The sequence below is a fragment of the Parasteatoda tepidariorum genome, chromosome X2 (genome assembly GCF_043381705.1).
Source record: "Parasteatoda tepidariorum isolate YZ-2023 chromosome X2, CAS_Ptep_4.0, whole genome shotgun sequence".
NCBI lineage: Eukaryota > Metazoa > Arthropoda > Arachnida > Araneae > Theridiidae > Parasteatoda > Parasteatoda tepidariorum.
In genome coordinates, this window is record NC_092215.1 from 33579115 (window position 1) to 33603310 (window position 24196).

Below are 24196 nucleotides of genomic sequence, written 5' to 3' on the forward strand. Positions count from 1 at the left end.
TGACAAGAAGCATTGCCCTGCTAAAAGTATCCGTCCTTGGTGGGGAACACCATTAACATAACAGGATGTACTTGATCTACGATAACACTTAAATACCCTTCAAACGTCGTTCCACAGGAATCAAAAGACCCATGCAATGCCAGAAAACATCTCCCAAACCATAACATTGCTTTCACCAGCTTGAAATGTTATGGCAATGCAGTTGGGGGTCTATGATTTAGTGCTGTTTTCGCCATATCCGAACCCTGCCATCTTCATGGTGTGATTAAAAATGCGATTCATCAGACACATGACCCTTTTCCAGTCATCTACTGTCTAATTATTATGCTCCTTCTCAAACTGGAAACGTCTGCTTTTGTTCAGGGCTGACAGCAGAGGGTTTCGAACAGGTCATCGATTCCCCGCTGTTGCTCTTCTGCTGGACTGGACAACTCTGGCAAATCTCCTTTTAGCTCGAGCATTCAGTAGGCTATGATGACCGCAAGCCTGACGTTGAGACCCAGTTTTCTTCTTGGTAATTTTTTTAAAAAATTTAATTGAATTTGTGCGTAATTGCGGCAAAAAGTAGTGGCTGCCATTAACAGCTCATTCTAAGAGAACAGTGTAAGTAAATGATAGGTTTGTAAAGAAAAAAAGAGGAACTAAGATGGGATTTGATGATGTTTAATCTATATATGGTTTTATTGTGAATGGGCAAGCAAATGTGTGATTCAATATTCTTCATTTAATGTGTGCAGTTTTAATTTATCATTAATAAGTTTAAGTTAATTATTTTGTTGTTAACTTTCATATATATTAACCTTTCTTTTGTTTTTGGTGAAGGTATTTGATCAATGTTATAGCCCTATTTCAGTAAGAAATTTTTCTCATGGATATCATTTCACCCTTTTTCCATCGCATCCAAAGAGATATCACGTACTTATCCGATCACTACTGAGCTGAGAGAAAGGGAGAACCTGATTAGTGAATTTTTTTTTAAGGGAGAATATATTAATCAATCAGATTCTTATTTTCCTTCAACGGCCATTAGCTCGCTTTTTTGGCAGTCCTGATTTGGTCTCTTTCCATTTGTTTATTAATGTTTGTTCTTGTTGCAAGCTGTACACCATCTTAGCACCTTTAGCATTGTAAACACAAGTATTGTTAGCATTGTAAACACAGGTAATAAGTAATCAAATACCACGTTTGCAAAAATCTCGAAACACAATGATTACGTTGTGATCCAAATGGCTTTAAAATACACCGGAAACACTAACCCAGAAGTTGTTGTTGTTGTTGTTAATTTACGTCGCACTAGAGCTGCACAATGGGCTATTGGCGACGGTCTGGGAAACATCCCGAAGGATGATCCGAAGACATGCCATCACAATTTTGATCCTCTGCGGAGGGGATGGCACCCCCGCTTCGGTAGCCCGACGACCTGCGCGCGAAGTCGAGCACATTACGGTAGCACAGTTTAACGAGGACCAATACCGCACACCCTCGGTCCCTACGCAGACTGATCCAAGTGGTCACCCACCCGCACACTGACCGTAGCCAGTGATGCTTGACTTCGGCGATCAGTCCACTACGGGACCACTAACCCAGAAGAAGTATAGGCGGTATGGAGCTTGCAGCGTTCCCTAGTGCAGAAAACACCATCTATATCATACAGCAAAAATGGCCTTTTAGGGTTAAATTCTACGGCTACGGAGACTGTTCTGCTTTTTTTCCTTCCTGAGTTCTTCTTTACACTCAACTCTTCATGATGTTTATTTATTTGTTTTGATGTTCGTTGTGTGTGAGTGTCGATTTGATCTATGTAGGGAATGAACTTTAAGGACGAATTAATAAATTCTAACGACTATTCTTCGATTACCGAATGTTTATTTTTTTCATAATATTAAATTAAATGGCGTCTGCTCTTGTCTCTAGACTTGTTATGTAAGAATATGAGTTTCTTTAATTTTTAGTGTTTCTCTGTACTTAAACGTTACTTTTAAATTTGCATTATTTTTAAATTGCTTGAATTACATTATAGATAAAAAATATTTTATTAATTTCTCGCATTCATTCTTTTGTCTTTAAACTTTTGCTTTCAAAAAATTTAATACGACGTATATTTAATGGTTCGATACATTTCGTCATAGCGTTTCAATCTCTTGAAAAATATTAGTGGTTCAAATATTAATTGTTAAGAGATTATACTATAAGCTTTGTTGTTTACACAATAAGCTTAAACTTTTCTAATTTGATCTTTATATAGGTATTGCGTAATGTTGAGTCTAGCATCGATCGTTTACTTTATACAATAAAAATATCTTGAAGTAATAGAACATAGTTCTCACTAATAAAAAATTTGAAATGTGGGAAGATTTCCCTATCGTGATCTGTGGCAGAATGACTGCCAAGTTTTGGAAACTTTCGGGCATCGGCCAGCAAGAAACTAAAGAAATGAAAAACGTCACAGAAAGGCACCAACTTGAATGGTATAACTCGTAGCCACCTCCTGGGCAAACCTTTAAATGTTTTTTTTAAATTTTTTTTCTCGTTTGTAATAAATTTGGCGATAGTAGTTGGCATATCCCCTTTCAAGTTGGTCTCTTTCTGTGATGTATTTTTAATATTTTCTTCGGAGCTGCTGCATAGAAGTTCCCAAGACTTACCGATTATTTTGATGCAGATCATGATACAAAAATCTTTCAGTTGAGCATTTAGTTAAATTTTTTCTGTATTATCAATTAAATTAAACTGTTTTATTCAAAGTAACTTTTTTTCTCTTTTCAAAGCAAGTAAATGGAGAAAAAAACATTTCTAGTCTGTACATTACGCTTTATTTTAATATTTATAGTTATATCACATTTTTCTAACTGAACTTGTATCTCCACATGTTTGATACTGAATTTCTAAATGTAAAGCTATTTTTCTGGTTGTGTATGATTTAAGTGCAGCTGTACTTGTATAACTGCATTCAGAATTATTATGCATGGCTATAAATGAAGTTTTCACTCTTCATGTGATATTTCAGAAGAAATTATGCAGAGCTCTGACATTAGAAATCTATTAGTCTGCATTTCATGCAATTGAAGCAATTTGATAAACAAGATATTTCGGTACTCAATGAAAACATTTACAATCAGTTGTTCAAACAATCATAATTACTCTTTTATCTTTAACTAATGATTTCTTAGCCAGAGTTCAGCTGTGTAAACTTGCTAAGCTGAGAAAATGTCTTGAATTTCGTTCAACAACATTATTAATTAAGAAAGATATCCTCCTTATAAGTACTAAGGCATATACATAGATAAAAGAAAAGTCAAAGACATAATAAAAAGGTTATATAATGGTAGTATAAGCATAATCAGAATGGTATGTGAATTTTCACTTTTTAAACTTAAAACATATTAATTTATGATTCAGGAATCTCATTTAATAATATTGGTGTTTAATATTAATAATTTAAGTTAGGATAGCAAACAATTTACATAGAGTAAACACAAAATTCATATCTAATGATTCTGATGCTGACATAAACAACTTACTTTGACTGGTAGTATTACACTGCAACCTATAAAAAAAGATGGTTATCTCAGGTCACATTTAAGCCTTGCATGTAACAATAGTGGATTGTGCAGTCTTGTGCTGCCTAATCATGGATTGTTACATTTATAAAAGGAGTTAACTCATTTTATAAATGTCTAAAAAGTTCCATCTAAAGAGGTATGAAATAGGAATCCACTTTATTCATTATGACACTGATGAAGCTGAGTTTCATATCATGATTAGGTTACTAAATTGTTTGGGGTACATGCCAATTTTGGTGATAGCGGAATTTTCATTGAATGACAAGTTTTTTTTTTTTAGTTTCATTACTATCTGAAGTTAAATGATTTGCAAATTATTCATCTTACATACTTAGTTTGATTTAAATCAGTTTGGGAAAAAGTGTTATAAAATGTAAGAAAAAACAGTAAAAAATTAGAATACCATTAAATTTATTTCTTAAACTACTTTAAGTGACCATGCAACGACAAGTGTGGGATGCAAACAAAATATTACATTAAAAAAGTTTTTTTGTTACAGTTGTAGTTGTTCTTATTTAATACTTAACTAAGCAGTTTCAGAATTTTTACAGTAAAATTCAAAGATGTCTTTGATACTATACTATAATTTTTTTAAATTTAAGAGCACGATAAAAAAAATGTGTTAAAAGTTAACTGTTGATTTTTTAGTCAGCTTTTTAGATTTTTTAGTTTGAACTTCTTATAGCTTTTCTGAAAGGCATTGCTTATTAAGTTATATTTTTTTGCCTATGTTGTTTTATAGTTTAATATTTGTCTAATTTATTCTTACAGTTTGGTATTTGGCACACTTTATCCTGCTTATGCATCATATAAAGCTGTGAAGACTAAAAATGTGAAAGAATATGTGAGTACATTTTGTATTATGTTGTCTTGTAAAGTTGTTTCGTAGTAAAAGAGAAAGGTTATTGAAAAGAATATTCAAACTGTGTATCTTCTTCTGCTAATAATGTATGATATTATAATGAAAAGTTGATTTGCAGATTTTTATTTTTTGTTTTGCAAATAGTATCGATTCTATTTTTTTTGTCATGTTTTTATTTTTTGTGAAAAGTTATTTTCTAAGATGCTGTATTTTGTCTTATTTGGATCTAATTATTTTTCTTTTTAAATTTATCATTTTCTGTTTGTTTCATCTATGTCAGTGGTTTCCAACTGGCTGCCCGGGAGCCGCATCCGGCCCTCGAAGCTTTTTCTTGTGGCCCGCGAACTAAAATATATTAGTTGTCATTTTTTTGCGGACAATTTTCGTAAAAAATCTGTATGGGTTTAAAATACTTTTCTCGTTAATAAAAACCTAATTTCTTCGTTTCTGTGAAATTTAACAGACCAACGGTGCAAAAAAAAATTATTTCTCAGGTTTTGTATCCAAGAAAATATTTATTCAAATACAAAAATAATTGTGTATGTTGGTTGCTATTTTTCATTTCATTTTTTTGTATTTCGTGAATATAATTTAGCATATGTGTGTCAGAAATTTTCTGGAAGAAATTCTCCTATTTTACTTTTTGAAACCACTCATTTTGGAAGAAAATATTTACTCACTCACATTTATAAATTTTAAATTTAAAATGTAAATATCCATTCTCTGGTGGTTGCAGCAGACAAACATCAGTTTTGTCATTGAACATTTTGTCTGCAACTATGTAAGTTTGAATACCAACCTTTTTAAAGTTTTATATCTTAACAATTAGATATTTGTTGTACATTAATTGTTTAATACATAGGTGCACATTAAAGTTATTGTAGCCCAAATTTCTTAATATGCATTTAAATATTTTTAAAAATCTACTTCTTATTTTAATTTGTAATTCAATACTTTTGCTTTGTACAACTTGGTAAAAATCTGACAGTAATATTTAACGTTCCTTCAAATATAAAAGAGTCCTACATAAAATTTTAATAAAATTGCGGCCCTCCATTTGATTTGTGTTTTTAATTGTGGCCCTCGGCCTCATTAAGTTGGAAATCCCTGATCTATATTTACAATAATTTGCTTGTCTGAAAAATATTATATTGCAGTAAATTTCATTATTAAATGAACATTTCAATGATAAAATTACTGCAGTAAATAAACATTTGAGGTAGTATTACCTATTTTGCACTTATGCTGTTATATTGTACCATCATTTCAAATTGGATCAGGTATCTTGGTATCTGCTATACATCACTAGTAAAATTTTAATGAGATTACCAGAAAAACATTTTTTTTATAAGCTACTAGATAGCAACAGAGATATATCAGCCATTAAATAAATGTCAGTTGTCAGTGATTCATAGATTTTTGTCAAAATAAAAATTGTTGTTGTTGTTATTGTCTATTTTTCTGTATATTTTGATTTTGGTAAATTTGTGTTTGCTTATAGCATGCATAGAAACTTAAATAATTTATCATTATTTTGTAATACTTTTGATATCTGATTCAATGAAATTGTAGGTCAAATGGATGATGTATTGGATTATATTTGCATTGTTCACTTGTGTAGAGACATTTGCAGACATATTAGTTTCTTTTTGGTAAGTTCTTTTAGCTTTTTTATTTTTATTTTTCAATATTTATGCATATTTTATAAAATATTTAAGCTATTTTACAAATACTTTTCTCTTAAAAAATGCTTAGAAAAAATGTGCTTAGTGACCTTGTTATTTCTGTACGGAATATATTAAGTTTTTTTTTAGTCTAACTTTCACTGGTAACACTTGTATAAAGTAACACTGCTCTCTTTTTTTTCTCTAACATATAATACCCTTTTATAGATTTCTCTAACAACCACAATATTCATTTATTAAGTGTCATTCATTTTTGAAGTTAATAGTTTTTTTTTTTTTTTTTGATAGTTTATTGGGTGTAGAACTTCTTTTTTTCTAATTTGAACTATTGAGTAAAAATCAATCATTTAAAGGTTTTTAAAATTATTAAATCTTTATGAATTATTTCAAAAAATATATTATATACATATTTAATAAAAATTTTATTTAATTATGTAATTGATAAATGATTCCCATTTGAACAATATATTGATTTATTGCCTCCATGATTTTTCTGTATTGTTCTAGCTAAAGTTCCTAAAAATTTCATGCAACAAATATTATATACTCTGAAAATTATAATCCTTAGACATTATCCTTAGATAATTGGAAGTGTACAGATATAAAGATTACTTTTTAGTCATATAAACGTTTGTTAGTTAATACATAGTATTTAAAAACTTTTAAACAATATTGTATTAAGGGTATAAATTTTAACACTTTTGAGTTATTTTTCTGTGTTGATGTATAGGTAATTTGCAATTGTTTTCTATTTTGTGTATTTTGTAGGCTTCCATTTTATTATGAAATGAAAATCTTATTTGTACTTTGGTTACTATCACCAGCTACAAGAGGCTCAAGTGTTTTGTATAGGCGATTTGTCCATCCTCAGCTCACCAAACGAGAGAAGGTAATGAAATGATTTCAAAATGCAATTGTTGAAAGTTGATATGATTTCAATCGGCTACTTTCATTTTTTATTTTGTCAATCCCCGTATAAATTGTTATTCCCTGTTTAAAATTTTTCAAACAGGGAAAATATCATGTTACTTCTATTTCTTTAAGGGTTAATTTACTGTTCGGCTATTATCGCTATTAGAATTCCTTTCAACTGAAAATGTTTGGTTATCTGTTGTCTTTTAAATAAGAATAATGTCTATAACCTAATAAGAATTGAGAGTTTTATAGTTTTCTAAGTATAATAAGAATTCAAAAAAAATGTTTTTAAAGCACTTTATTTTACCATTTTACATTTTTTTCAGGAAATATATAAGTAGAGAAAACTCGTTCTTTGGACTAATTTTAATTCTTAAATTTTTTTTATACAGAATATCATAATTCAAAATACTTGAATATTTTTAGCGAGAAGCTATGTATATATATATTTCAGTCAATATAATCTTTTTGTATACAAATATCGTCATACACTTCAAAATTTTGGGTTTTAAAGTAAGGAAAATTGGAATATGGTGTTTGAACTATTGAACAATTTTGCACCATTAGATGTTACATCTTGGTAATGCTCATTTTGAGTTTTTGTTTTCTGAATTGTTGATTAATGTTAAATATTCATTAATTTAAAACTAATTTTTAATATAGTTTTCAAGTAGCTGAATAAATCAAATTATTCATTAACATTATAGTAGATAATGTTCTATTGGAATGTTTCAAGTACTTTTTTGTTTTGTCTTTATCCATAGCAGGGTTGCCATAGCAGGGTTGTAGGCGACTAAAATGCAACTATTTTTGGCATGAGGCGACTATGGCAACTTTTTTTTGCCTGTAATGGTTAAAAAAGCAACTATTTTTGGGGAAAGGAGTCTATTGAGAGACTTTTCTATACTCCTATGTTTTTTTTACTATAAATTGGGTTGATAATCTGTGGCCCGCGGAAGCTTCTAAAGACAATGATTTTTTTGTTCTTAAAAAATAAAATATGTTGAAAATTTTGATTTGCAAATTTGAGTCATTATTTTTTAATGCGCACAAATTTTCAGTTTGTGTAATCACTTTGTACAATATATATATATATATATATATATATATACAGTGAAACCTCCGTTTAGCGGNTATATATATATATATATATATATATATATATAAACATTTATATGAAAATTATATTTGCCACCAACTTGACTGAATAAATGATGGTATATGACAATTAAGTCATTAACAAAATTTTAGCCATATTTTTGATGAATTTTTGTTCTTATTAGGCAACTATTTTCCTAGTTTTTGGCTACTATTTTCATGCTTTAGGCTACTAAAAGCAACTATTTTGTTCATTTTTTCTGTGGCAACCCTGCATAGGGAAATATATTTAATTGTGCAAACTGGGGTTCGGAAACACCAGTTGCGCATATCTGGGACCTGTCCTAAATACTATAGTAACACTGCTTTAAAGGTAGAAGTACTGTATATCCCAGTGTATAAGTCCACCCCTATGAGATAAAAAATTTCTGGTATGTTGGATGTATAAGCCGTTGAAAAAATCAAATATGAAAATTTAAAATTGACGAGGGAAAAAAAATCCATTGCAGAATGGGATCGGTATGTTGCTAATGTTTTTAATCAGACACTGATGATGTTCTTTACATTTTTGAACTACTCTTGAATAAATTAGCTAAATCTTTCTTATTCTTAATTTCTTTTGTGAATGTAATTTGAAGTATTGTTTCTAAAAAAAAAAAAAACTTTATATGTAATGAAAATATGCTGTGAAAAAAATGTAAAATATTGTATATAGCATATTAAAAATAGTTTTTGAAAAGGGTAAACTGATACAAAGTTAATCATATCTATCTCATTGTTCATAATGCCTCAATATTATTGAATCAAGGAATGTCTGGCTTTATTATTGGTATATAAGTCGATTCTCTGATTAAAATTGTAAGGTTTTAAAAAGTCTACTTATACACCGGTATAAACGCTATATGCTTTTATTTTTTTTTATTTTGTCAGTCTAAGAAGTTATTTTTCTTAATAAGTTGGTATTTCATTGTATAGAAAATTAAGTTTTAATCATTTTCATCCTTACTTCTGTTTTCAAATGTAGATAATATCTTATTACCAAATTAAATTGAATAAAAAATTTACTTAGTAACTGGAAAATCAAAAAAAGGTCTTCATCACATGCCTGGAAAACTTGAATTGGTCACAACATGTTCCGAATACAAACTTTCTTCGCTAAGTGGCATAAATATTTGCATTGGCTTAAGGTACTTACTGTCTAAGGTAAAACACTGTGCCATACATATATTCATATACCTTTAAGAGTAAACCATTCCCATAACAGCCCGTTCTGAGACAATGTCGTGGAGGTCATTGCTCCACAGTTATATATGAAATTGTGATAATGTGGTCAGCATTGCCTACAAGCTGCCTTTACTTTCCAAACAAATGGCCTCTAAATGGGTACCCATAGATCTGAAGCTGAGTAAGCTTTAAGTTGCCTGTGCGGATTGATCCCTTGTTTTTTACTATGACTGTAAAAGACTAGGGATTTAACTTCTGAGGGACTTAACTAAACCTTTAATTTCTGAGTTATCATAGCTTATACATATGTAAACTCCTGTTTGTGAAAATTGCAACACCATGAAGGAATCGTCATAATTGAATGAAATTTAATACACAGTTGAGTGGTAGTAGTACAAATAAATGATTAAACTTTCAAAGCAAACCAACGATAACAAGAGATCGAAATCAGTATTTTGTGTAGCCACCACGCTCCGCAATAAGTGGTGCTACACGACGTGGCAGGGAGTCAAGCAAACTTTGAATGTCTGTCTGAGGAAGAGAAATCCATACTGTTTGCATGCGTACCCAAAGTTCGCCTATAGAAGCAACAGGACGAGGATCACAAGCGAGACGCCGACCAACGAAATCCCACACATGTTCAATCAGCGACATATCCGGGGAATACGCCGGCCAAGGAAGAAGTTGTACCTGTCGCTATGCAAGGAAGGATTGAACAGTCCTAGCAATATGAGGGCAGGCATTGTCCTGTTGAAATACAGCACCTGGCAAGGCTTGAAGGAAGGGAACAGCTTGGGGCTGTAGAACTTCACTGATGTACCGGTTGCTGTTCAGATTACCCACAATTCGTAGCAATTGAGATCTTCCATGATATGCTATGGCACCCCAGACCATAACTCCGGGTGTTCGTCCACTGCGGCGTTCGATAACGCACTCCGGAAGATGACGTTCACCGGCATAGCGTCTGACACGAATGCAGCCATCATGGTACCACAAATTGCAGCGAGATTCGTCAGAAAACACGACACGCTGCCAATCAGCATGCCAGTCCCTATGCTGGCTGGCCCATTGCAGCCGCAGGCGGCGAAGGTTTAGCGTGAGGGGGATCCTGAATAAAGGAGTCTTTGCGCGCAGTCACGCTGCAGCAGATGTCTACGAATTGATAAAGCACACAATGAAACACCTGTAGCTATTGACCACCGTGCTGCCAGTTGTCTAGAGAGAGCCGTGCGGTCCGTTAGCGCAACACCGAACATGTGTCTATCATCGCGAGCTGGCGTGACATTTCAGGGTCCACTCCCGGATTCCCGAGTTGTCCGACACTCGTCCATCCACTGCTTTCAAACGCGCATCACTGTGCTGCTGTTACGCTGCACATGAGCGGCTACTGCATGATGAGATAATCCAGCTTCACGAAGGCCGATGATTCTCCCCTGTTTAAACTCCGTAAGTTGTTGAAATCTCACTCTCTTTCATGGAATAGGCATAAGTAACGACTAAGCTAACGTTTACCGCTAGCAGTTAACCACCGATAACCATACTCGCTTGGCTACAGCCGTCTATTTATTCGTATCCATCCGCCGTTCAGAGGGCGCTGCTCAGCATACGCATGCGCTACAGGTCTGAAATTCTAATCATTTGCATATCATGCTCTAGTTTGTATTTCCTGAAAATTTCAGCTCACTCGCGTAAGTCCTTCATGGTGTTGCAATTTTCACAAACATGAGTTTATATTTTGTATCATACAGTAGTAATGCAAATTCTATTATTTTTTTTGTTTTTATATATTATGCACCTTCATTAAGTAATCTCCTGAATTATATATTTTTTTTGTTTGTTCCATAATTTTTTTTGTCCGACAGGAAATAGATGATTACATTGCCAAAGCTCGTGATCAGGGTTACAACACTGTTTTACAGCTTGGGACCAAAGGACTAAGTTATGCAACTGCTGTTGTTATGCAAACAGCATTAAAGGTATTATTTTTTTTAATTTTCTGATAATTTATTTGTATTTTATATATACATATATATAAAAAATTAAATCCTTTTGAAAAGAAGTAAAAGATCGGGGAAAAGTCCTGTCCCAAATAATAATAAACATAAGTTTAACTGTTCAGGCTTCACGAGGATTATTGAGACAAAATTTAAGGTGAGGTAGGGGACATCTCAAGGATTCAGATTTGCATACCAACTCATGGCCTGAAACATCTTCATTTGCCTCTAGGTGTTATTGTTCACAAGTGTATTTTAATTTTATTTTATAACCGTCGTTGAACAGCCGACCCAATTTCATGGGTTTACGACTACTTACGTTCAACTCCGTAGCCTTGTAATTTTGAACCAATCCGGAAGACAAGGAAACTCCTGGATCAGTACCCCCAGAGGTATTGATTTGTTGTAGGAACATAGAGGACTTTGAGACTCGACAGATTTAACGTGCATCAGTCACCATTTACTACACGGGGAGTCTTCGGCCGGCGAGGATCGAACCCACGACCTCTTGGATATGGGCCCAGTGCCCTACCGACCAGGGTATCCCAGCCTTCACAAGTGTATTGGAGAAAATAGACTTGCATTGCTGCAGTCATTTGAGCTGTCATCACCCGTAAAGGAGTATGCAACCTTTTAGATATATTAAGCTGGCAGATATGCATGCATGATGTACGGAGGCAATGCAGGTCTTTTTCCTTCAATGCTTTTGTAAACAATACCACCTAGCAGTGAACAAAGATGTTTCAGACCCTGGGTTGCTATGCAAATCTGAACCTTTGTGATGTCCCCTACCTCCCCTTGAAATTTGTCCCAATAATCCTGGGAAACCCTGTATACTTTTGCCAAGATTAATATATTAAAATGCAAGGTTTATAGTATATAAGAAAATATGTCAGATTGCATATTGGTTTTTATCAAAATACAATATTTTTTATGCTTGCTGATTGAATTTTTTTTCTTTCTCTTTTTTACTAAATATTGTATTAAAGTATTTGATTTTACTGTTTATTTAATTAAAGGGCATGTAATTATATTACTTTTTCTGCTTTAACTGTGTAGTTAAATTAAATTTGCATTTAACTTTCAAAATTTTTAGTTAGAAATTAGGTTTTTAATTAAATGTTGAATGTAATTTACTCTCTCTGTTAAATTTCTCTAGGCATATTCAAGCCCCGGGCTAAGTATTTGCCAGTTCTCCAAGTGAGATAAAATTGAAATTTCGGCAAAACAAATTACTTTTTGGAGAAAGTATTGGTGAACGTTTATTTTTACCAACAAGAAAAATATAGATTCCCCTCGCTCCTGAAAATTGTGTCAATATGAATTTTTTTTGGTTCAAATCTTGTATTTTTTGTCTGAATATATTAATTTTCGTAAGATATGTCACATAACTAATAAGAATTATATTAAATCCAGATTATCTAAGCAATGAGAGAGATTATTCAAACAATGAAAAAGAAACGTAAAATTCAAATTAACACATTCGATGCCTGGTCACGCAGTATCATGTGAGGAAAATTTTTCATACAGTTTGTATCAATAAAGCTAATTAAATGATAGCTTGATGCATATTATCAACTGACTATATTTTCAGAAAATATGTTTTCTCATGGCAATAACATATTGTTTATTAATATAAACTTATTGTAGAAATTAAAAACTAAAGTGCTTTCTATAACAAGGAAATTTAACTTTGATTTTATCTTTATAGATTGCCACTTTTCAATGATAGATAAAGAGTAACCACCAGCACTTGACTGGCAATGATCGTGTTAACCCCCCCCCCCTCTTAAATTTCGAAAAAATCTTTTAGAGTTGTATAGGAACCTATAAAGCAGTATCAAATGATTCAAACAACTTATCTTCTACAGTGATTCTTTGTTTTCTCAGTGATTACATTGTGGCAGTAAAAAATAAGTGAGGCAGTAAAATTTCTTTTATTAAAAAAATAAGATTTGAATGAAACATTTTATTTAAAATGAAATAAATATGCTTCAAAGATAGTCAAAATCTAAAAGAAACACACCAAATTTTGCTTCAGGTTTGTTCTTATATTATTGCTCCTGTCTGAGAAGTTATAAAAAATTAACCTCAACCTATTCTTATTCATTTTCCTCACAGATGATAAAACATTTACATTTTTTATCGTATATCCCATTCATTGCTCATTTATTTCTCCCTAACTGTAAAATGGCTCTTGATTTGAATTTGCATTTTATAAAATGTTCAATTTATAGTAAATTTGTAATTTGATTTGAAGTTTTCAATGGAAAAAAAATTAATCGTAAAAAAATGCTAAGACTGGCCTTTGGCTAATACTTTTGCTATTTGCCTAATTTACTGGCTAATAATTTCAATTCCTTAGGGCGGGGCCTGCATGTTTTGAATCAAGAATAAACATTTTCACCAATTTAATGTATATAAATCCTTTATATAGAAGTTTTAGCATACTGTTTCTAGGTTTTGGGAAATTATTTTAAGAAGCATATGAATTGAAAAATTATGTTTCATGGAAGAGTTCAACTATATGAAAAGAAATTTCATAAAACTTTATTTTCGAACTTATTTTTTTTATTTGTAGAGCTAGCTGTTGATTTATACATTGCTATTTGTTTTATTATGCTAATTGATTTAATTGTTGTCTTGTAAAATTATTGTAATAATTTATTGTATCAATGCAAATATCTAGTAGTTATGGTAATTAGAAAGTACCTGAAGTTTTTTTTCCAATCAGTTCTAAAAGCTATTAAAACCACAGCAACTAGCGTAGCAGCAACATTTAATATTTAAATAAGGTGTACTGGATTACAGAAATTTGCACATTAACTTATTATATTTATTAGTGTTACATTATAAATTTCAATATTTTCAGAATTACTGTTAAGGCAATTTTGAGAGTACTAACTAACTTACTAACTTTACTTTACTAACTTACATTAAGTGTTTATATAAAAGTATAATGCTAATTTTTGTTAACTGTTTTTTATTATCAATTTTTGTTATTTTCAGGGCCAAGAAACTTTGGTTCAGCATTTGCGAAAGAGTTATAGCATGAGTGATCTTGTTGAAGATGCAAGTGGTGCTTCTCAGCATTTTTCTGCTAGTTCTACTGTCAATAATAATTTAATAGGTATGCACTTTTATGTTTAAATTTCTGTTATTACTATACTGTTACAATTTCTTCAATTTTATCTTATAACATTAGCAATATATTAATATTGTAAATTAAAACTACTTTAAATAATTATTTCAAATGGTTTTAATTTGCAAGTCATGTAATCATACCTGTTACTTCCATTCTTCTACAATTTTTGGCTTTGCTTTCTAAACACATTTAAACTGTTGATTATAATCATAAAGCTGGATTAACTACTGACACAACCAGTCAACCAAAAGAATGTTAACTAAATATTAATATAAAAAAACATTTCAATTTTACTACCATCTATCAACATATTACAATTGTCCTGGAAGCAAAATGGGTAATTTCACATAAATCAAGCAACAAAATCAATATTTTCACAAAAATAATTTTTAAAAAATGTGTGCCTTCACGAATTTGATATCTTTAAATTTTGTTTTAATGACGAGTCTCTTTATGAAAATAACTTGATATGCTAATAACAATGATTATTTGTTGCAGATGAGACTGACAGTGGATCTGATGAACGTAATAAACCATTGCGACATCGCTGGTTATCGGAAGGACTGTTGTCTGAAGAAGAGAAATTATCTAAGGAGCAAACGTGAGTAATACTAATAAAAGTTTTTATTTAAATTATGGTTATCGTATATCTTTTATTTTATTTTATCTGTTATGTTTTTTTTAAAGCATTTTGGAATTTGAAAATCATTCTTACTATAGTAGAACCTACATACAGGGGTTGGACAAAATAATGGAAGCACTTCTATACAAACACATTTTTTGATCTTTCTCAATATATACTGAGAGAATCATTTTATAAATTTAGAAGTGTTTAGTACGATATTCAATTTCTCATACTTATCAATGAAGCGTAAAGCTTTTAGAGGTTTGACAAACCGAAAATAGTGTTTTTAAACACCCTGTGCCAAAAAATGTAGCAATAAATTTGTAACTTGGGACAATGATTTTGGACATAATATGTAATAATTACACAAAATTTTTTAAACTTAGATTAAATATTTATGGACGTTTTTAAAATGTTTTACATTTTTTTTCTTTCTTATTTTTTTTGCTGTAACTTTAGAAATATTCAATAAAATAAAACGAAATTTTTGGAGCAATTAAAAAATAATTGCTTTAAAATTTGAGAAAAAAACTGTTTAAAACTGCTTGTGATATGAGTAATTTAAATAGTTCTTTTATACTGAGCATGCGCAGGAAAAAAAATTTTTTTTTCCTTAATTTTGCAGTGAATTGTATTTGGCAACTAATAAAAAAAAAGTTGGATTTAAAAATTGCAAAATTTATTAAGTTTCAAACTATTTTCTAAGTAGTTTCTTTTACTTTTCAATAGAAAACTCAAAATCGTAAGGGGTTTTCCACAAATTTTATTTTGTACTATTAAACAAGATTTATTAAAAATGACACTGGCATTATTGGGGATCATCCCTTGTAAAAGTATCTTTTCTTTTGCATGTTTCCTTTCCTTATACAATCATATTTCGGTGTATGAACATTTATTGTAAGGTATTATCATTTATTACCCCTTCTAGTTTTGAATTTTATTTAAAAAGTACTAAAACTACTTAGAAAATTGCTTGAAACTTTTAAAATTTTTAAGACATTCAAATCCAATTTTTTTCATTCATGTACAATACGTTTCACTTCAAACTTTTTTTAAAAAGAAATGTTAAATTTTTTCTGTGCATGTGCAGTCTAAGGGAACAACTGTAATTGCTATTATATTGCACAGTTTTCAAAAAAATTTTTCTTCAAAGTTTTCAGCAAAAGTTTTGGAATTTTGAACTGCTCTAAAATTTTTAAAAAATTTTATCGAATATTTTTGAAGTTATAGCAAAAAAAAAAAAAAATAAAATAAAATAAAATTTTTTTTTATAAAAATGTCCATACTTTATAAATATTTAAGTATTCATAAATATTTATTATGAAATTTTGTGCAATTATTGCATATAATAACCAAAGTAATTGTTATAAGTTACAAATTTATTGCTACATTTTTAAGGTGTACATAAGGACATAAGGTGTTCAAAAACACTTTTCCATTTGTACTTTATTGTTGGTCCCTCAAACCTCTAAAAAGCTTTAAACTTCATTGACAAGCATAAGAAATCGCATGATCTAAATGCTTTTGAAGTTTAAAAATGATTCTTTAAGTATTTCTTGAGAAATATGAAATTTTTTTTTTGCATAGAAGTGTTTCCATTATTTTGTCCACTCCTTGCATAACAAGCTCACATTTAATGAGATTCCATATTTAATTAGCAAAATAGAATATTTAGTTTGATCCAAAATTATAAATTTATTGGAATGTGCTTTTTTTATCCAGGATTTTTTAAATATTGTTTCTTAGATTTAATAAGAAAAAAATTTCGGAATCATGGAATAGTGCTAGAAGTAATGGAAAACTATAAAAAACGCATTGTATATTATCAATTATTTACTATTATGAAAGATATTTTGGTTCATAGTTATTGTGAAATATATTTTGGTTTGATTTAGAAATAGTTGTTAATTTTTTACAAACTTATAAAAATTGAATAAATGCAACTTTTAGAGGAAGTGGAAATGCTAGCTAGGCTATACTCTGTTGCAAGTAAAAAAACAAACAATTATTCTTATGGGGTGAGCATGTTTGCGTCCAAGTGCGCGCCAAATGGATGATTTATTCCTTCTGTGATCGTATATTAACTTCGCCAACTCTTAAAATGGCATTGCCAGGCCTTCTTTTTGCTTGCCTTAAGTAGTCTAAAAAAGGCAAATAAAACTTATTATTTTGCTAATAAATTTCAATAAAAATGCTATCTTAAAAATCAACAAATATATGTCTTTCTGTTTGTATTTAAAGAAACTGATGAAAGAATAATAAATATTGTTTTGTGCAGACGATTTTCTTCTGTATCATAACAAAAGTAAAAAAGACTTTATCTTGCATTTGATTTATTAAGGTCATGTCAACAGAAGATGCACCATTTTTAGTAGTTCAATCAAATCCAATTCTCTCGCAACTTCATATAGTTTTTACAAATTCAAGAAAGAATGTTCTCCTTATTTTTTGAAATATGATGCCAAGTCTAGAATTCCAGTAAGACTACAAAACTATAACCTTTTTTTAAATAATTCTATGATATATATAGTAAAACATGGCACAAATTAAATTTCAATATGACAAGTTTATCTTTGAAAAGTTTTTATTGTTGTGAAAGCATATTTATATAATTTAATTACAAGATAAAACAGAACTATATGAAGTCCTTGATGATTACTTAAATCCTATATAGACCAGTACAACTTTAAGCTTGTTGCAAGCTAACTGAAGTTAACTTGCTGCAGGTCAAGGAAAAAAAAATTAAGGAAAACAAACAATAAATAGTGTCAGTTTCTGAAGAAAACTAAATCATAATATCATTCAAGAATTTAATAGGAAACGCTGCATGCTAAAACAGCAAAATACTTTCTAAAAACGCAATATCATTCTAAAGAGCAAAATAATAACAATATTCAAGAACTTAATGTGAACACTATACTGTTTTTGTTTACAAGTTTATCACATTCTTGAGTCATATTTGACATTACTGTTTTTAAAAAGTTGTCCGAATGATCATCAGTTAAGCAGGAGCATGCTTGTTTCTGTTGAGGCTCATAAGTTTTTTTGAAAGCTTAATTGCTTTTTATTTTGATCCTTCTTTGCAGAACTAAGATGTTTTGCAAAAAATGATTTGCAACGGCCTCGGATAGTTGAAGTTATGCCTTATAATATTATTGGTTATGGCTTTTATATTTTAATCCTGACTTTATGGATTTAAAATGACGAAGGACAATTTGATGTAAAATTTTTTTATTCATACTTTTTATAACAAGAATAAAAATATTTAAAAAGGTGTATGGTAAGTTAAGAAATACCAAGCATTTTATAATAAATATTTTTTGTTGAAATATTTAAATGTCTTAGATAGTTTACTGTATAATGAAAGCTAAAAATATTATTAACGTTCTTTAGCTCTCCACAAAGTGGGGTTACCACTAGGCGAAGCATTCGTGCTGTTAGGAGTGTCAGAGGTGCTCAGACTAAGACCAAAGTTCTTTCAAAACAAAATTCTTATGAGGAGGTAAGTAATATTGACTAAATCTTTTCTCCCTTATTTTATTATTTGTTGTATTTCATACTGTAAATGCATTTATTTTAATATGTGACTTATATATTTCTATTTATTAGCCCATTTTTGCGAGAAAATTTTTTTTTTAGATTTCTACATAAAAATAGTTCTCTTTATTGATTAACTTGAGTCAGTAAATAAAGCGGACCATTTTTTAAATGATTTTTGTCGCTTTGAAATTAATTATTTATTTAATACTTTTTCGAAATAAAATTTTTTTTTTTGAGCATGATATTTGGATAGAATTTGTTTATTGTATAAGAAAAAATTCTTTCTAAGTAAATTTAGTTTAGTAGTATTTCTCTGATTCCCTGCCAAGCCTTTCTTGATCTGTTTTGATGAACTTTATCTATTTGATGCAACTGTTCTCCATTTGTTGTTACCAATGTCCCCTCAGCAAAGGATCAAAATTATGATGTCATGTCTGCGGATCATTCTCAAGAATGTTTCCCACAGCTTCGCCAATAGCCCATTGTCCAGCTCTAGTGCAACGTAAATGAAGTACCTGCCTACCTTACTCCTTAAAAACAATATTTTTGTAATTTTGACTTTGATTCACGATAAAGTATTTTAAGATAGTGTTGACGTGCATTTGATTTAAGATAGATGCGACAAAAACACAAATATCGGAAAATTGGTATTTGATTTATGGTATTCCAAGCAGAAAAAAAATTTATTGCTTCAAACCAAAAATTAATTTGAATGCATTATTTTAAAATCCTAACCTGATTATTCATTCTCTCACAAAAGTAATCAAAGTGATGTAACAAATTTTTTTAATTCCTATAATAACCAGTTTTGGGCCGATTTTTAATCACATGTTGCATATCCTTTTTAATCACAAGAGCAATTTAGTATAAACGCATGGGTAAATAGAATTGATATAACACTTATTGAACTATACTGCTATGTACTGTTCAGCCATTTTAATGGAGTAAATTACTATGTTTTTCTTAAAGTGGTGTTACCAGAATTATGAAAGCACATCTCATGAATGGCAGTAACTTGTCTTTAATGCAGCAATCTCATTGGGGTTATTGGAAACTCCTGCAACCTTCTAATTTGTTAATTTTTTACAATATTTTGTGGTTCCTAATTTTGATTTTTTTAGGTTTATAAAGTATATAGAGATTTTAAAAATATATATATTTAAGGGCAGTATTTATGAAACACCCTCTATTTAAGAATGTTTAAGACATATTAAACAAAGTTATTATTTATGTCAAAATTAGTAATAGTTCACTTAAATATTTCCAAATAAATTATTTTTTTTGAAATAATATATTTTAAATTACAAACAATGATATTTTATAAAAAGTTATTTCCTGATAACTATTTGACAGTTTTGTTTCAAATGTAGGATTTTTTTTATTTAAAATTATGTCAATGCAGTTTATCATGCTGTAAAAGTTACTGTACCCTATAATTTAAAATATATTTAATCATTTTAAAATTAAGTATACAGATGTTAATTAATTGTTAATTTTTTTTGTATTAAGTTATCATTAGGTAGTTAAGTTTTTATATTTTGTGCAAAATATTTTTGATTTGCATAGCTAAAAATGGAATAGTGAAGTAGGCAAATTGTAAAAACAATAAAAAATTTAAATTATTGACTTATCTCAGGATTAAACTGTTAAGGCCATTTTTCCAGATTTGTAAATAGATAGTCAAGAGTCTGATTTTTTTTTTAAATAAGGCATAAGCTTGTTCATAGAAAATGCATCAAGTTTTGTTTGTTTTATGGAACATCAATCAATTTTATTTTCTTATCATATTTTTCTAAAAAGTGAGTGAACCTACATGTTTGTCTTAATATTTTTTTTCTTTAAAAAAATCAGGTCTCAAGTTATGCAACACTTCCACGGACAAGCAAATCAAAAACAAGAAGAAAACCATTATGATGTGCTTTGCTCATATATCCTGCTATTGTTTCATGTCACCATTATGCCTTATTCTTTTAGGTTATTTGAAAATGATCTTTCTTTCCTTGCCTTAGTTAAGAATAAGCTTACATATAATATACATGGTAGTTGCAATCTGAATAACAGGGATGAACCCTGGTATTTAATTTTAGTAATAGGTTTTCATGTGTGAAAAACCCCAACCATTAATGCTTTTGTTGAATTTAGAGATTAACCAAAGCTTTTTTCTCTTCTTTTTTAGGAAGAGTTTATAACGACATTGGTATTTTGGTTTAGTTGCAATTTATATATTTATGTAGAGTTTAGTTGAGGATACTAATACTTGGTTGTTAATACTTTCCCATTGTCAAGTTTGTATTCACACTGGGTTGCCTGGTTGTTTTCATGCATTGTTATGAACATTTCCAGCTTGCAATATGCAATGCATTTGTTTATTATTTTTGCTTTTTTTGTGACACATGTTATGTGTTGAAATGAAAATTGTTTTGAAGTGTTTTTATTTTATGTCTTTCATGATTTACTGAAAGTAAAGTTTGATAATCATATTTTAATTTGTCAAATATTGAGATATTTTAGAGCAATTCAACAAGCTGATATCTTAATGTTTAAAAAATGTTTTTTTGATTTATTGTATATATTAAAAATTCATTTGTTTAGTTGTAGAAATTAAATATTTGTTAAACTTATGAATACTACTGCTTATCATAGTATTATTGGTAGTTTGTTTTTCTTTATGTGCAAAATTGTTCCATCTTTTGTCATTTTTTTCATTTTCCTATTCCAAAGGCTCATTGGTATTTAAGATTTAGACAAGTTTTTAAAAATGTCTTAAGTGAGGCCCTTTTGTATGCTGCTGTACTAATTTTAGTGTTTAGTTTTTTTGTTTGATATAGTTTTAATTGGGAGATGTTTTCCTTCAAAACACTTACTATCTGCTCCCTAAAATATAAATGTGATTTACAGTTTTGAAAAACAGTATTTTTATTTTATATCGAATGTGGTATAAGTTTGTGCATAATTTTTTTGTTTATCCTTCCAGTTCCAGTTGTTAAACTGAAACTTTTCTTATAAAATTTTCACCTAAGTTTGAATTTATAATGCAATTGGCCATTTTTGTTGTTTTGTTTTGTTCAGAAGGAAAAGTTTATAGGTGAAATATGCTTGTAGTTAGATAATATCAAATTGAATATTCGTAAAACCTTTTCCAAAATTTTCTTAAATGCTATAACAAATGCTTATTTTAAATTTTATTTATTAATGAATCCTTTTCTTTACAAATTCAATCAGGTTGTGATTGTTTATTTATTTATTGTTATATTTGTTTGACGCTCATATTTGAAAGTTAAGTGGTTGATTTTGCCATATGCCAAGAATTTTTTTTTTTCAAAATTATAATTTCATAATATGATTATGTTTTATTAGACGTAGTTACAAAAAATATTGCCTTTTCTTTCGAGTTTTAAAACTAAATGTTTTGGTAGCTAGTAGAGTAAAAAAAAAAATGTAAGCTGCGAGCTAAAAAAATCACAAATTGCTAGGTGTTCCTTTTATGAATTCACTAGAATCATCGACCAAATAGTTTATCAAATTTATTTTATTTCTTTTATTAATTTGTTCTTTTTTCATTTCAATGATGTGCTAATCATTTACTATTATAAGAGATCTATTTTATTTATTTAAGAGTATGTAGTGTTAAAGAAAAAGCTTTTGTTAGTGGTGTTTAGGCATGCTGTTGATTTTGTGTTTTAACCTTTAACTCTTGATTAATATTAGCCTTGAGCTAAAAGGTCCTACTCAAATAAATAAACTTTAATGTATCTATTTTTATTTACGAATGTATCTATTATATTAATATATATTTTTTGCAAAATTATCCAGCTTCTAGAGAAACCATTTGAACAACTGCTCTTTATATGTTAAATTGAATGTTTTCCTTTTTTGTTTTCGTTTTTTATTCTAGCTGTTCTACATTACTCTTCATATTTTTTTTCTACATTGACTTTAGAAAAAAATAAACCAAATGATGAATTTATTACTTGAATGCATTCACTTTGATTTTTATTGTTGACTATATGAAATTTTTTTTCAAATTCCTCTAGACCATTTTTAGGCTATAGAGTTTAAAATACTTGTTTTTATTTTTACAAGATAATTATTGTTTTACATAATTTGTAAAAGTGATTCTAGGCGGATTTGTATTTTAATGTATCATTTTAATTTTTACCATTCGATGCATTACATCATTTTTTGAAAGCGTGCCAAATGACTCTTTATCCCATTCCATCTTTTCCCCTTCCATTAATTATAATGTTTTTTTTCTATAGTGATCTCTAATTTATTTTTATGAGTTAAGAAATTATAATTTTTAGATATTTTATGCTTGTGTTGTTCTTTTACAATCATTTAAATCATTGCTGAAATTTTATTGATCTTGTGGGTAACAATAATTTATTATTGGTTTAATTTGTTTAATCAATCTTAATTGTTTTAATTAGTTCAAAAATAAGCAAACTGTGATTTTTCTAAGGAGATTTATTTTAAAAATGAGCTATAAATTTAAAACGTTTTCATTAAATAATAATTAACACCGTACTTTTAAAAATTTAAATTGTTTTTGTTGCGAAATTAGTGTTTGATTATACATTCTATTTTTATGTAATAATTAAAATTGATGTATCAAGATTTTTTGAAAATGATGTTTTAGTTTATTAAAAATAGCCAGATTATTTTTTATATTATGCATTTGTTAAATAAATTATGAATGCTTACATTTTGATGTTTGTAACAGCTATTAAAAAAAACATATATGGTGTATATATGTTAAGCACATATATTAACATACATATATTTATTATTTTAGGATATTTATGTTCTTTTTTATTGTTCGTAGTCTATTCAATATTTGGTTTTTTAAATATATATTTGCCATTTTAACTTTTATTTATACTGCATATTCTTTTGAATATGATTAATCATTGAATTGGTGTATCTTTTGATACGTTTATATTGTAATATTTTCATTTGAATTATTTACTTTGTATCCCATTCTTAGATTATTTTCTCTTTTAATTTTCTATTTAATAAGTGCATATAATTTATTTTTCATTCAGCTATTTTAAATTGCTGATATTTATTCTCAACTTTTGTGTGCTTGTACTCAATTTCTGTTCTCAATAGTATACAGTAGTGCAGCCAGAAAAAATGCCCGAGTGGAGTTTTAAAGTTGCAGTTTTAATAACTATGAATTTTCAATATGTCAATTTAAATTGAAATTTTTTTTAAAAATATAAGTACTTAAAATATAATTATTTATTAACATCTATAACTTATAGGTTTTTTTTCTAAAAAAATTAAACATTACTTCTTTAATCATAATATAAATTTAAAGGATTTGTTTAGTTTTTACTAATTGAGTCATTTTTTAAAGTGGTTTAAGTCCATTTTAGTAAAATAAATGATTTAAGGGTATGAAAAATAAATGATATAAATAAGATTATAGATATTTTCTTTTGATATCTATGATTATTCTATGTTGAGATCATTAATTTTTGGAGTATGATTTCTTAATAGGTTCAACCAAATAATTAGCATTCGCTACTACTTCATAAAT

At 29.0% G+C, this 24196-nt stretch overlaps 1 protein-coding gene across 1 annotated transcript; it reads left to right on the forward strand.

The window, feature by feature from the left end:
- The first annotated feature begins 1741 nt into the window (after positions 1–1741).
- Positions 1742–22602, forward strand: LOC107450201 (Receptor expression enhancing protein A). The gene is made up of 9 exons (XM_016065946.3): positions 1742–1923; positions 4335–4407; positions 5998–6077; positions 6879–6999; positions 11210–11323; positions 14351–14471; positions 14985–15087; positions 18505–18613; positions 20503–22602. Exons 1-9 carry the CDS (start codon positions 1892–1894, stop codon positions 20563–20565), a joined length of 816 nt encoding a protein of 271 aa, XP_015921432.1. The 5' UTR covers positions 1742–1891; the 3' UTR covers positions 20566–22602.
- The last annotated feature ends 1594 nt before the right edge of the window (positions 22603–24196 follow it).

Excerpts from the sequence above, each read along its gene's own strand:
- LOC107450201 (XM_016065946.3), top strand. The coding sequence starts at position 1,892 with ATGGCGTCTGCTCTTGTCTCTAGACTTGTTAT. Across the intron at positions 14,472-14,984 it reads TGTCAATAATAATTTAATAG|ATGAGACTGACAGTGGATCT; the intron begins GTATGCACTTTT and ends TATTTGTTGCAG. Across the intron at positions 15,088-18,504 it reads AAATTATCTAAGGAGCAAAC|CTCTCCACAAAGTGGGGTTA; the intron begins GTGAGTAATACT and ends AACGTTCTTTAG.